This window comes from Hemibagrus wyckioides, linkage group LG03 (assembly GCF_019097595.1).
Source record: "Hemibagrus wyckioides isolate EC202008001 linkage group LG03, SWU_Hwy_1.0, whole genome shotgun sequence".
Taxonomy (NCBI): Eukaryota; Metazoa; Chordata; class Actinopteri; order Siluriformes; family Bagridae; genus Hemibagrus; species Hemibagrus wyckioides.
The window spans coordinates 11468325-11481527 of record NC_080712.1 but is presented as its reverse complement, the minus strand read 5'-3'; the positions used below and the strand labels follow the sequence as shown (position 1 = coordinate 11481527).

The window sequence follows — 13203 nt, the reverse complement described above, 5'->3', positions numbered from 1 at the left end:
ATTCTCTATATTCATCAAGGACACACAACCAACTCCATGCGAATTTTTACGCTTCTCTAAATTCTAAACACGCGCCTTATTCAGAGCATCATCTCTGAGGGACGCAGCTTTTCAGCCATTGTTCGAAAACAATAATGCCAGATACAAATTTCCAAGACTATTAGTGTTTTATTTACAGTTGTCTGGAAGAGTCTAACAACTAGAGAAAGAAAATAATGTCTTCTCCTTGAGTACTGCGATACATACGTATGCATCTAGTGTCTATCTTTAGACAGAATGGGTTTAATGTCTATGTAACTAACTTCAATGCTGCATTTATAGCACACGCTGCCTGATCTGAATCCTACCACTTGCTACATTTACACACACTGGCCAAGTGGCACTGACATTTTTTACAATGATCATTTCATTTTTTTAATTATCTGTACAGTTTATCCGATCCATCATCAGGTCACGGGGAGCCTGTGCCCTGATGATGGTTGGATGATGATCTCAGGTGTCATTGGGCATCAAGGCAGGATACACCCTGGACGGAGTGCCAGCCCATCACAGACACACTCATTCAATCACACACTATGGGCAATTTAGAGACTCTAATCAGCCTAGAAGACTGCGTGAGGAAACTGGCGCACCCACCAAGCATGGGGAGAACACGCAAAATCCACACACACAGTGAGCGGGAGCGAGGCTCGAACCCAGGACGCTGGAGGTGCGAGGCGAACATCTACATTTCCTCAAACTGCTGCCACAAAGTTGAAAGCACACAACTGTATAGAATGTCTTTGTGTATTGTAGCATTATGATTTCTATTCACTGGAAAGTGGCCCAAGCATGACAATGCCCCTGTGCGCAAAGTGAGCTCCAGGAAGACACGGTTGCCAAGGTTAGTGTGGAAGAACTCGAGTGTCTTGCGCTTGAGCATATGGAGATAAAACAAAGATGATAGCCAAGCTCGAGGTGGAACGTGACCTCATTTCACTGAGGTCAGAAACGCAGTAAGCTACAAATTTATCATTGTCCAAGACAAAGTCATAAATTTCAAGTTTTCCTAACCCGAGGTATTTGCACGAGCGGAGCAGTGAAGTGAACCCGAGTATGGAGAGGAACGGTAGCATGTGGGAGAAAGCACTTCAGTTCTGCAAGTGTCGAGCCTCGCATGTTTTCTATCTTGGGTCGAAATACTGCTTGTGAGTCAAGATGCAATTCACACCACCTTGTACTTGTTTTCAACGTCGTCCATACTCACTGATAGTGCTCTACTCACTCAGGTCAGTCTTCATGATCTCTAATACTGTTTAAAAGGTAGAACATCTTACACATCAAACTCAGCATGAGGAGTTCAATAACAGCAAGCGATATAAACAGAGTTAAATCAAACATTCCATCATGCCCCTGATTGTTCAATACCAAGTAAGTTACTCATTTCAGTGCAAGTAGTGAATTTTAGGAATACCAATATATGTACTCATAGCCAGTCTGAAATAAATGATATTGATGCATGCCTAGTAATAATCATTTCAAGACATCATAAGCCTGTAATAAATAAATAAAATGATCTTTGTTCATCGCAAGAAAAGAATAATTACAGCATCATGAAGCACTGCTCTGCCGTGAACTCGATATGAACTTACTAAATCACTAAAAGCGGGAAAAAAAGTTCAACAGCTCAATTACCCATAAGGAAGGAAACATTATCTCACACTTTCTACTTCTATACAGCTGATTCTGGTGTCTGTTTGCTGAAGCCGACACACGAAGGTCCACAGCCTGCGTCTCAAATTGTTTCATTCAGCAGGCAGAGTACGACGGAGAAGCTGGAGGTGGTGACCCTCATATCAGGTGTCAGAAAAGATTTTCACCCTTCAGAGCGCCTCAATCCGAGCCTGCTATATAGACGTGCCCGTCATGACAAGTGACATGTTGCATTTTCTCTTAGTGCTCCAAGTCACAAAAAGCCATAAAAGACTGTTGGCTCATTAGGAGTGCGAGTTTCACCTTACTCGCTTACATTTCTATTTATTCACATTGGCAGATGCTTTTATTCTGAGTGACGTACAAATGACGCATAATTTAATCCAAGTGTCTAATGGGGTAACAGAGTTTTCACTGAATAGCACTAATTCAAAAAGGAGTACAAGAAACACATTTATCCTCACCAACTGGCTCTGGTAAATTCTGACTGACAGTCTGAGATGATGTTTGGAGGAAGAACAAGGAAATAAATAAAGTGTCATCTGCCAAGCTGTGAAGAAATCCACCCCTCCTTATACATCCACTTCTGCCAGTTGTACAACATTCTGCCAACAAACTTCACAACACAGATGGATTCAGATCACGGTGGGATCGATGCAGCTCTACTTATATTCTAACTGCTCATTATTATATACGCCATGCACTAGAATACACTCCGATGCTTAAATGAAAATATAAAAATCAATTCCACTCGAAGTGGAGAGACTGGACTGACTAGGGCTCATTGCCACAATAACCAGTGACATTTATCAGTCATTACATTATATTACCAACCGTTACGCAGTTTATGCATCAGAGTACATTAGTACAAGTTATCTAACCACATAAGCTAAAACAGCAGTCTTTTTCTTCCTCCATAAAACAATCGAAACGCAAATCCGCACAAGAGTTTCTGAACTGTCCGACACTTCCTGGAAGCCGTTATCAATTCCTCCCAATCTCTCATGCACTCCACTCCCTAGTAAATGGAGAACGCTTTGAGTTCATTAATATAAATTAAAATCTATCTGCTTCTGTTTGACCTAGACGAGTACATATTTTATATCCTTTTATTTTATTTACTTGTTCAGAGAACAGAGGACGCAGATTTTGACCTAGAAAGAACAACATAACCCTCTTAACACTTGTGTAATTAGACCTCTTAAATATTAACTATAATGCAGGATGTTTGTCTGAGGTTTATTCCCATGGTAAAGTTTGTATTTTTTCTGCTAAGCTACTTACAATTAACAAATGAGCCACAAGCGCAGCACGGACTGAGAAAGGCCTAGATAATTAATTAATGTGGAACAAAAATGATATGTGTAGGGAAACACACAACAAATGCCCCTAGTAGTTCTATTCAGCATTCTTATAATGAGCACTGTTCTGGTAAATCGGCGACTTACTGCGAGCGCTTTGGAGAGCCTGGTACGGAAATCATTGAGAACGATAGTGACAATGTCCTGGTGAGGGATGTACGCATAGCCAGCCTTCAAGAACACTTTCCTCGTCCGTACTAAATCCAGAGCGTCCTGGAACGGGACCTGGACCAGAATAAAATCGGAATGCTTTATGAGCCAGGTTTTCTTCACACAGCTGGAGGCTCTGATTAAATATAACGGATGTATTTGCTCATAAATTTAGCAATCAGTAGACATCCTTTGCCTTCACATATCGTGTTCCAAGGATATAAACCCTGCAGGTGAATTCAGCATTAAAAATAAAACGTAAAGGATTCTAAGCATGACGGGACATGCCAAAAAAAAAAAAATGCAATAAATATATAATAATATAAATGTTTCTAAATATTACATTTATGTTTGAATGAATTTATGTGTGGATATATTTTATCATCATTTTAAGCGTGCTACGGTAAGTCGTACTTTGTAGAAGTCCTGCTCGGCAACAGTGGTTCCACTGACAGAGAAACTGGAGTTTATGAGCTGGTCTTTTAGATTAGTCTTTTCTTCATCGCTTATCTGTCAAAGGGAAGATAAAGGACAAATCAAACATTAAGGGAAAAATTGAAGCAGACAACAAGCATCAAACACTGCACAAAAACAAACGAATCAGCTAAGACATATTAGACTTAGATGCATTTCAATTAAAATGTAGCAGAAGGATGATTATTAATCCCACAGCATCAAAGCTCTGCATAATGAAGAGTCATTTTCTATTCACTCTAAGATCTGATCTGATCGCAGTGCTCAGTCGTCGATGGGATCACAGCGCCACCTGCTGTTCACACCCAACACTGTGCACCTGCTCGGTTTTTTTGTTACTTTTTCCTGGCATAGTTTTAAATGTTTCAGATATTGTTGCAATGATGCAAGCATCTCTATATCTGTAAACTCACACACACAGCAATATTAAAACTTATTGATTTTTATGGGCTGCTGTATGATGATCAGATGTATGATGAAGGTAATTTAGGGTCTTTTATTATCGACAGGATGAAATTATTACATTCTATTCTGCTAAAATAATTTTCCATATTGTATACAACAAATTAATGAAACTGAAGTCTTTACTTGGACATAAACTGTGTCCTATTAGCCTGAGAAATGATATTCGATACACTCAAGTGTCTCTCTGGTCTTCTCTAGACCATACACAACACTACAGTATAGGGTACATAAGTTTCAAGGTATGAGGTACACCTTTTTTCATCCTCAAACCTTGAGGAACTACAAGCAAGTGGGGAAAAAAATGATATATATATATATATATATATATATATCTATATATATATATATATATATATATATATATATATATATATATATATATATATATATATATATATACACACACACACACACATACACTGACAAGTCTTGTCGCCTATCCAAGTTGTAGGAACAACAAATACTAACTTGACTTCTAGTTGATCATTTGGAATCAGAAGTGGCTTATATGAAAGGCAAAGGCCTCTAGATTACGCTTATTTTACCAAAATAAAATCTTATCATGCCATGATTTTTAATTATTTAATTAGGGCAGAAAGGTCAGACTGTGCTTAGACAAAAGTCTTGTCACTTAACAGAAATAATGTACAGTACAGAACAAAGTCATGGTGCAGTGGAAAAAGAATTAATATTGTGTATGACTCCCATGAGCTTGGAGGACTGCATCCATACGTCTCGGCAATGACTCAAATAACTTATAATAAAGTCATCTGGAATGGCAAAAGAAAGCATTCTTGCAGGAGTCCCAGAGTTCACCAAGATACTTTGGTTTCATCTTCAATGCCTCCTCCTTCATCTTACCCCAGACATGCTCAATGTCAATGAACATGTTCATGTCTGGTGACTGGACTGGCCAATCCTGGAGCACCTTGACCTTCTTTGCTTTCAGGAACTTTGATGTGGAGGCTGAAGTATGAGAAGGAGCGCCATCCTGCTGAAGAATTTGCCCTCTCCTGTGGTTTGGAACGTAATGGGCAGCAAGAATGTCTTGATACCTCAGGCTGTTGATGTTGCCATCCACTCTGCAGATCTCTCGCACGCCCCCATAGTGAATGTAACCCCAAACCATGATTTTTCCTCCACCGAACTTGACTGTTTTCTGTGTGAATCTTGGGTCCATTCGGGTTCCAATAGGTCTTCTGCAGTATTTGCGACGATTGGGATGCAGTTCAACAGATGATTCATCGGAAAAATCAACCTTCTGCCACTTTTCCACAGTCCATCCTTCCTGCAAGCTGTGGGCCTTGGCAAATGCAACACGATTTTTTAGTTGTCTTCTGTTTAATGCTGGTTTCTGAGCACTAATTCGGCCATTGAGACCACTGCGTGAGAGAATTTGACAAACTGTTCTTGTAGATACAGGGGTTTCTGGTAACCAGTTGTTATGTAGCTCTGCTGCAGTTGAAAAAGGACTGGCCCTGGACTGTTGAACCAACAAACGGTCCTCTCGAACAGTTGTCTTACGGGGTCTGCCTGACCTGGGCCTGTCATGAACTTCACCAGTTTCTTCAAATCTTTTTCTTATCCTCTCCACTTGACGTTTAGATACGTTAAAGATGTCTGCCACCTCAGCAGGAGACTTGGTCTTCAGGCTCTTGATGATCAGCACTTTAGTCTGTGGTTGAATCTTTGGCATGCTGTCAGGTCAGGATGCATTTCAAATGAAGGTTGGGTGTGCTGGGGTTCTTCTTCTACACACCTGGGAATGTGTTAATTACAGTAGTTGTCACAGGCGACGCTCTAATCTTTGATTGGTTGAATCCTTTAAAGATGTGACAAGACTTTTGTCTAAGCACAGTCTGACCTTTCTGCCCTAATTAAATAATTAAAAATCATGGCATGATAAGATTTTATTTTGGTAAAATAAGCGTAATCTAGAGGCCTTTGCATTTCATATAAGCCACTTCTGATTCCAAATGATCAACTAGAAGTCAAGTTATTATTTGTTGTTCCTACAACTTGGATAGGCGACAAGACTTGTCAGGGTGTGTACACACAAACTTACCGTATCATATTTCAGATTGTTTTTGTGTAGAAAGTCAGTCTTATACTGCGACTTAAGTTCACTGAAACGGTAGCGGAAAAGATCCATCTCCTGCTGGATAAACCACCGTCTGAGATCCTCCCTGAAATCGGATTTAGACTTTAATGCATACAGTATTATAAAGTTAGTCTCCTTTGATTGATGTCTGGTATCTTGTATCATCTGCATCGTTGAGTTTATCTGCAAGACCAGCTCTTGCAGTAGCACTCCTGAGTACTGTGAAGTACTCCAACTTGTGTGTTTTATTGACACTTCCTGTTTTCCAAAAAGTCATGCAACGTTTAATTTAAGTGTAGTAACACTGTGCAAACTCCTGAATTAGACGCAAGCAACTGCAAAGACCAAACGGAGAGAAAAACAGTGTAGAATTGTACTATGGGCGTTTTTAATTGACTAAAACACAAGAAGTAAAGCTGTATTTTGGATCATGCACAGTGAGATGATCAGTGTCTCTCTCCCCCTTGGGGTTACAGCAACACATAATAAACACATAATTAGAATTAGCACCAGAATCACTAAACATATTACAAATATTTCAATATAAAACATATTGCCTGAAACAGAAATTCACAGTGGTTGCTTCGAAATACTCAACGGCACAGAGAGAAAAGAACTGCACTTACGTCTGGCAGTAGGCCAAGCGGAGGATAAAATGAGAGATGTGATCTTTCCTTCGTTTCTCATATTCCGTGGACCCAGCTTGATTTTTGTTCGAGCTCGATTCATCCTAATTAATCAAAGGAGGATGTTAAACACCGCTGAATCGTTTTCAATAACAAATTACACAAGAGCAAATCATTCTCAATAACAAATGATACAAAAGTCCTCAACCTTTGTTTGTTCAGTGATCCCATTTTAAGGGCACAAAATTATCACGTTACATAATGTTTATTAATGTGCAGGAGTCCATGTTATTAAAGTACGCTGAAATATCCATCCACCCATGTACAGTTTCGACTGTTAAACTACTGTGTTTGTCTTGTTTCTTGCTAGAATTCATGACGGTGCCACTCATACATCCAACAGCATAGCGGTCACCCAGTTGATGGGAGATCTCAAGAGTGAATGCCCTGGGGGAAAAACTGGCTGTGCTCACAGGGCAGGAGGGATAGGTTTACTCTCTCTCTCCATTGCCGATTAGAGAGAAACAAGCCAATTATGGCCATGAATGTGGAAGATGGCAAATAACTCTTTCCTCACAATTTGTTATGCTGCACTTAGCAACAGCGTAAATAGATACGGCTGGCTTCAGACGTCTCGGAGGAAGCATGTGCTAGCCTTCAGCCTCCCCAGTCGGTAGCTGAGATATCTGATGGATGGGAATTTGCAGATGACCAAATTGGAAGGAAAAAATGAGGAAAAATCCCTCAACAAAAAAGAAACTAAAAGTTGTTGTTCTTTCAGCTGCTCCCTGTTCTGGGTCGCCACAGCGGATCATTTGGTACGCATGGTTCGATTTGGCACAGGTGTTGTGACGCAACCCTCCCATTTTACCCGAGTTAACTCTTCAGTGGCTGGGTTAACTCTCTGCCCAAGAATCAAACCTGGGCCATGGCAATAAGAGCGTGGGATCCTGTCGCTGGACCACCAGGAGGCACAAAAGAGAACCTAAATAAATCTATTAAAAATATATTTGTATGAAAATATTGCTTGCAGATCACTCACACTATTAATTAGAGGATTAATATGTTACATATAATAACATGACTAACACGCCAGCAGGTTAGACATGGCACCGCTGCAGCCTGGTGGAAAATGAGCTTAAGAGAAGAGAACATGAATGAAGGCGGTTTTAATTAGTAGCATTAAAATATTTCAAAATGCAAGGCCATGTGCATACGACATTACAAGTCTGGTCTAATCTGAAAACTCAGGCTTGAAACCTATGCAACTATCCAATGCTAAAAATCTAATACGACTACTAGAGGTATTAAAATGCAAAGACGTTTTAGAACAAACTATGCAACTGTATAAACCAGAATATCAATTCAACACACTGCCAATAACGGGCCGATTTCAGAAGTTTATATCAGTCATCTGTAATTGGAAGGTGCATTTCCTTACCGCTCCCACTTTGTGCGGGAAACCGAGATTGGAGAACTCGGTGTGGAGCTTCGTCTTGTATTCTTCTGATGTTTTCACGTAGCTCACCCCAAGGTTCTCCACAGTCTTGAGCACTATAAGAATAGGAATTAAGACACGGCTGTTATGGTGCGAGTCAGTCCCTTTAGGATTTTGGGATTGCAGAAAGGAATGCAAAATCAAGAAAAAAACTACACGATATTCAAAATGACTGCAGATTTTGCACAGATTAAGGCAAGATGCTTCGTGTGATGTCATTATAATGCACATTCAGCCAAAACACTCTTGCTTTCAAGTGTCAGACACGACTACAGCGATCATACAAAGTAATTACATAAGCATCTTCACTGGTAGTAGCACGAATTATGTGCCTGTAACTTTACCGATTAAACTAGTACTCTGTCAAAAAACAGCAAAAAACCCACAAGTTGCATCATGACTTTTGCAAAAAGACGCATTTTTGGCCTCAACAATCACAAAAAAAAACTCGAAGTGAAATCCTGGAGGGACTGTTCAGTCTCCGGCAAGGATGGTAATGAGGTGTCAGAAAACACTCTGTGTGGAGGATCTTACATTTCAGCCTGTCCACGGCAAAGCCCTCAAACTCGTTCAGAGAGATGTTCTCCAGTGGAGGCTGACAGTAAAACTGCAGACAGTGGCCATAGAGCTCATTCTGTTGATTTAGTGTCACCTTCTTCTTTCTGCCTAGAAACTGCATGATGATTTTCTGCCCAATAAATAAGCAGGGGGAAAAAGGAAAATATGGACACAACATATGCATACGTTATTGCTTTTAAGTTGATTAACACACACACACACAGTGACAGTTATCTAGATGCACTGTTCTCAAAGCCTCCTGAAAAATCAGTGATTTCAGAAAATATTAATTCATTTTCATCAAGAACACAGAAATCATACTGTTAACAACACGGTTATAGTTCTTATATAGCTACTGAGTTATGACTGATTGACTGGTCAGCTTAATACAAAGTTCAATACCTTAATTTTGAATACAACAGAAATATTTAATAAAACTGAAAAATGTGCTCTTAACATTGTCATAACATTATGAGCAGTGAGAGGTGAAGTGAATAACACGGATTATCATCATGGCACCTGTTAGTGGGTGGGATATATTAGGCAGCAAGTGAACATTTTGTCCTCAAAGTTGATGTATTAGAAGCAGAAAAATCGGGCAAGAGTAAGGATTTGAGCGAATTTGACAAGGGCCAAATTGTGATGGCTAGACGACTGGATCAGAGCATCTCCAAGACTACAGCTCTTGTGGGGTGTTCCCGGTCTGCAGTGGTCAGTATCAAAAGTGGTCCAAGGAAGGAACAGTGGTGAATCGGTGACAGGGTCATGGGTGGTTAAGGCTCAGTGATGCACGTGGCTGAGCAGTGTGATCCGATCCAACAGACGAGCTACTGTTGCTCAGATTGCTGAAGAAGTTAATGCTGGTTCTGACAGAAAGGTGTCAAAATACACAGTACATCACAGTTTGTTGCAAATAGGGCTGCATAGCCGGAGACCAGTCAGGGTGCCAATGCTGACCCCTGTGCATCGCCGAAAGCGCCAACAATGGGCACATGAGTATCAGAACTGGACCACGGAGTAATGGAAGAAGGTGGCCTGGTCCGATGAATCACGTTTTCTTTTACATCACATGGATGGCCAGGAGATGTGCATCTCTTACCTGGGGAACACATGGCACCAGGATGCACTATGGGAAGAAGGCAAGCTGACAGAGGCAGTGTCATGCTTTGGGCAATGTTCTGCTGGGAAACCTTGGGTCCAGCCATCCATGTGGATGTTACATTGACACATACCACCTACTTAAGCAGACCATGTACACTGCATGTATTCCCTGATGGCTGTGGCCTCTTTCAGCAGGATAATGTGTTGTGCCACAAAGTGAAAAGAATGGTTTGATGAGCACAACAACCAGTTTGAGGTGTTGACCTGACCTCCAAATTCTCCAGATCTCAATCCAATCAAAAATCTGTGGGATGTGCTGAACAAACAAGTCCGATCCATGGAGGAAAAATTCATGAAAACTTGTTTCAAAAATCTCAGAATTTTTAGTGTAACATTCACGCCATAATTAGAAGAACATCATAGAAAATAACTGAACTTGCTGCTGTTGTTTTTTGTGTATCTAAATTTGGTGGGGTTTTATTTATTTTTATTGTTTAGTTGTTGTGTGTCTAAAACTTGGTGTCGTGTTTCAGGTTTTGTCATGTATCCAAACCTTGTGTTGTGTATCCATATTTGTTGTTTGGTTTGTTTCTGGTCTACTGAATTCATGTCGTCTTCGGTCAAGTACCGAATTTGACGATGTTGTTTTTGGTTTGCTACTGAGTTCTGAACTTACAAAGCACTTTTTCACTTTAATAAAAATAAAAAATAAAAAATCCAGTTCATAAAAATACTGCAAGTAATCATCTGCCTAAAGATGAATGACATGCTTTGTTACAGTTTTTTGTTTGTTTGTTTATGAATGAATGAATGAATGACAGGGTTTGTTGGGGTTTTTTGTTTGTTTGTTTATGAATGAATAAATGAATGAATGAATGACAGGGTTTGTTGGGGTTTTTTGTTTGTTTGTTTGTTTATGAATGAATGGGTTTGTTTGTTTATGAATGAATGAATGACGGTTTGTTGGGGTTTTTTGTTTGTTTGTTTGTTTATGAATGAATGAATGAATGAATGACAGGGTTTGTTGGGGTTTTTTGTTTGTTTGTTTATGAATGAATAAATGAATGACAGGGTTTGTTGGGGTTTTTTGTTTGTTAATGAATGAATGAATGAATGAATGAATGAATGACAGGGTTTGTTGGGGTTTTTTGTTTGTTTGTTTGTTTATGAATGAATGAATGAATGAATGAATGAATGAATGAATGAATGACAGGGTTTGTTGGGGTTTTTTGTTTGTTTGTTTGTTTATGAATGAATGAATGAATGAATGAATGAATGAATGAATGACAGGGTTTGTTGGGGTTTTTTGTTTGTTTGTTTATGAATGAATGAATGAATGAATGAATGAATGAATGAATGAATGAATGAATGAATGAAAGGGTTTGTTTGTTTTAAAAAGACTCTTTGCTGTAGAGACCTGCTTTAATACAGAGGAAAAGGTTCAGCTTCAGTGAGTGAAGAGTTCATGAAGGGTATAAAGAAGAGATTTTGTGATGGAGAAGTTAAAAACGTGACTTAGCTCATGAACGTAGATTAAAATTTTACTTTAGTTACGTCACAACAATAAACACTTGTTTACCGTTAAGGGGAAACAGCTCGCGCGCTAAAGCAGCAGCGTACTCTATGAGCTAATGTTGCTAGCTATAGGAATAAAGTAATAACTCAACGGCTGTTTTTGCTGAAATATTTTTTCTAGCAAGTTGTTCGCAAGAAAATAACAAACGCATAACGTCTTTTATTTAGGAATGGTAAAAGTGGATAAATACAATTTAAACAAAACAACTTACCCCAGTGCGGTCTCCTACTTCCGGACGTCAAACTCCCGCCAACAAGATAATCCGAATGAAGCGCGGAGAACTGACGTCACACCGAAAAAACGAGCCAATCGGAGCCAGGTATTGTCACGTGGACTCATGGCGCGTCACGTGTTTTTTTCTATGGCGCATCACGCGGTGTAGAAGGAATCACAGCGCCATCACGCGCTCAGAGATCTCTCTGCAGTTTGAGATTATATTGTTTTTACTCTTTTTATTAGCTCACAGCAGACTGTTTTGGATCCCAAAAGACTTATTGTCACTCTGTATATCATTAAATCTGTATAAATAAATGTCAAACCAGCAAGGTGCTCCATTTTTGCGTACTCAATTAGTAGGGGTGTCCACATACTTTTGGCCCTGCAGTGTATGTAGTGTGGCGTATTAGTGAAGTGAATGCTGCTACCTGGACTTAAGTTTCATTCATTTCAGTAGATTTTATTTACTCCTTCTTATTTATCGTGATATGCATGGCCAAAAGTATGTGGACACCCGTACCAATTACTGAGTTCAGAGTGTCAGCCACACCCACTGCTAACTGTCTATCTCCATAGACAAACACTGGTAGCAGAGACCTAAGTAACATCAAACGTGCCACTGAATACCATCATCATGAAAATTCTGCCCTGCCAGATCTACCCCAATCAGTTTAAGTGCTACTATTGTGAAATCGAAGCAAAAACAGCTCAAGCTTGATGCAGTAGGCCATGCCAGATCACAGAGTAGGCCTGTTATCACTGAAGTGCATAGTATATAAAAATCACTTATTCTTTGTTGCATTGTTCACTACAAATTTCCAAACTGTAACAAGAAATGCACATCAGGAACTTGTGTTGATTTTCCATGGCCGTGTAGCTGCACAGCATCCTAAGATCTGCCTAAGATGAGCATGTCAATCATTGGATAGAGTGGTGGGAAGTACCACTACCACTGGACTCCTGACTGGTGGAACTGTGCTCTCTAGAGTGATTAATCACGCTTCACCATCTGGGTTTGGCAGATGCCTGGAGAACACTACCTACCAGAATGCATTGTGCCAAGAGTACAGTTTGGTGGCAGAGGGATAATGGGGATAAATGTCTGGGACTGTTTTTCAAAGGTTTGGCTAGACTCATTAATTCCATTGAAGGGTTATGCTAATTCTTCAGAATACAAAGTCGTTTTAAACAATTGAATGCCTCCAATTTTGCGGCAACAGTTTGAGGAAGGTCCATTGTGCCTGTCCACAAAGACAGGATTTGGATGAACTGAAGTGGCCCTGACCTAAACCCTGCTGAGCAATTTTGGCATGAATTGGAAGGTCAGCAGACATGAACATCTTGTAGAAAGCCTCTCCAGAAGAGTGGAGGCTGTTAACTCAAAA

At 39.9% G+C, this 13203-nt stretch overlaps 1 protein-coding gene across 1 annotated transcript in view; it reads right to left on the bottom strand.

Moving 5' to 3' along the window:
* The window catches only part of prim2 (DNA primase subunit 2), a 70332-nt gene extending 58462 nt beyond the window's left edge, over positions 1-11870 (bottom strand). Inside the window, exons 1-7 of the mRNA XM_058378670.1 lie at positions 11814-11870; positions 8902-9055; positions 8311-8423; positions 6870-6973; positions 6208-6328; positions 3618-3713; positions 3141-3278 (exon numbers count right to left, since the gene is read on the bottom strand). Coding sequence (XP_058234653.1) covers positions 3141-3278; positions 3618-3713; positions 6208-6328; positions 6870-6973; positions 8311-8423; positions 8902-9046 — 717 coding nt within the window. The 5' untranslated portion in view covers positions 9047-9055; positions 11814-11870. The remainder of the gene's footprint in view (positions 1-3140; positions 3279-3617; positions 3714-6207; positions 6329-6869; positions 6974-8310; positions 8424-8901; positions 9056-11813) is intronic.
* Positions 11871-13203: the final 1333 nt, after the last annotated feature.